The 1,398-nt window shown below is 51.4% G+C and overlaps 1 protein-coding gene across 1 annotated transcript in view; it reads left to right on the forward strand.

Moving 5' to 3' along the window:
* ATCAY (ataxia, cerebellar, Cayman type) overlaps positions 1 to 1,398 on the forward strand; it is a 61,104-nt gene that overhangs the window by 26,203 nt on the left and 33,503 nt on the right. Inside the window, exon 4 of the mRNA XM_011943451.1 lies at positions 794 to 1,015. Coding sequence (XP_011798841.1) covers positions 794 to 1,015 — 222 coding nt within the window. The remainder of the gene's footprint in view (positions 1 to 793; positions 1,016 to 1,398) is intronic.

Below are 1,398 nucleotides of genomic sequence, written 5' to 3' on the forward strand. Positions count from 1 at the left end.
ACACCCTATTGGATTTGTTTCCCTGAAGCACTCTGATTAAAATAGGAGACTATCCCGGATCCTACATTATCCAGGTGGCCTGATATCCCTACACGGTCCTCATGAGTAGAGACAGGAGGGTGAGAGTCAGAGAAAGCCTGGAAGAGGATGCGCTGCTTTCACGATTTGTCTGCAGAAGACATGTGTCTCTTCTCCTTTATTTATTTATTTATTTATTTATTTTTGAGATAGAGTTTCGCTCTGTCACCCAGGCTGCAGTGCAATGGTACGATCTCGGCTCACTGTAACCTCCGCCTCCTGGGCTCAAGTGATTCTCCTGCCTCAGCCTCCCAAGTAGCTGGGATTACAGGCGCCCACCACCACGACTGGCTAATTTTTGTATTTTTAGTAGAGACGGGGTTTCGTCATGTTGGCCAGGCTGATCTCGAACTCCTGACCTCAGGTGATCCGCCTGCCTTGGCCTCCCAAAGTGCTGGGATCACAGGCGTGAGCCACCGCACACGGGCCAAAGTCAGGCTTTGAACTCATGTCTACCCAATGTCCAAGCATCCATCTTTAATCTCTGAGGCAAGTGCCCGCCCCTGCCCACAAGACAGTGGTTATAACATTCACCCCTGTCAGGATGATGCCTGCTTAATTCTGCCCGCCCCCAACAATGGCATGGATACAGAAGGGAGCCTACCCTCTCTTCCCCATTCCTGTATGATAAAACAGCTTCCAGCAGGTAGGAAAATGGGGAGGAGGTAAAAGAGAGAAAGCAAAGATTTTTTCCGTGTTTCTCATTTCCCTGCAGCTCCTCCCAACACGCTAAACTTCAACGGAGCGCATCGTAAGAGGAAGACGCTGGTGGCCCCAGATATCAACATTTCTCTGGATCAGAGTGAGGGATCCCTGCTGTCCGACGACTTCTTGGATACCCCTGATGACCTCGATATTAACGTGGATGACATTGAGACCCCCGATGAGACTGACTCGCTGGAGTTCCTGGGGAATGGCAACGAACTGGAGTGGGAAGGTAAAGTTCGGGGTCTCTCTGGGGCCTGCTGGAGGGCCCCCACCTTTCTGTCTCTGGATTCCCATAGGCTCAGAGAGTTACAAGTGGGGCAGGGGCTCTAAGCTGTCTAGCCTTAAACCCAAGAGATCAAGGCTGCAGTGAGACACGATCACTGCACTCCAGCCTGGACAACAGAATGGGACCCTGTCTTAAACATAAAATTTTTGTCAGGCGCGGTGGCTCACGCCTGTAATCCCAGCACTTTGGGAGGCCAAAGCAGGTGGATCACGAGGTCAGGAGATCGACTTCGTGATCACCGTGGCTAACACGGTGAAACCCTGTCTCTACTAAAAATACAAAAGTTAGCCGGGTGTAGTGGCGGGCGCCTGTAGTTCCAGCTACTC

Source organism: Colobus angolensis, unplaced genomic scaffold (genome assembly GCF_000951035.1).
Source record: "Colobus angolensis palliatus isolate OR3802 unplaced genomic scaffold, Cang.pa_1.0 Scaffold22, whole genome shotgun sequence".
In the NCBI taxonomy this organism is placed as follows: domain Eukaryota; kingdom Metazoa; phylum Chordata; class Mammalia; order Primates; family Cercopithecidae; genus Colobus; species Colobus angolensis.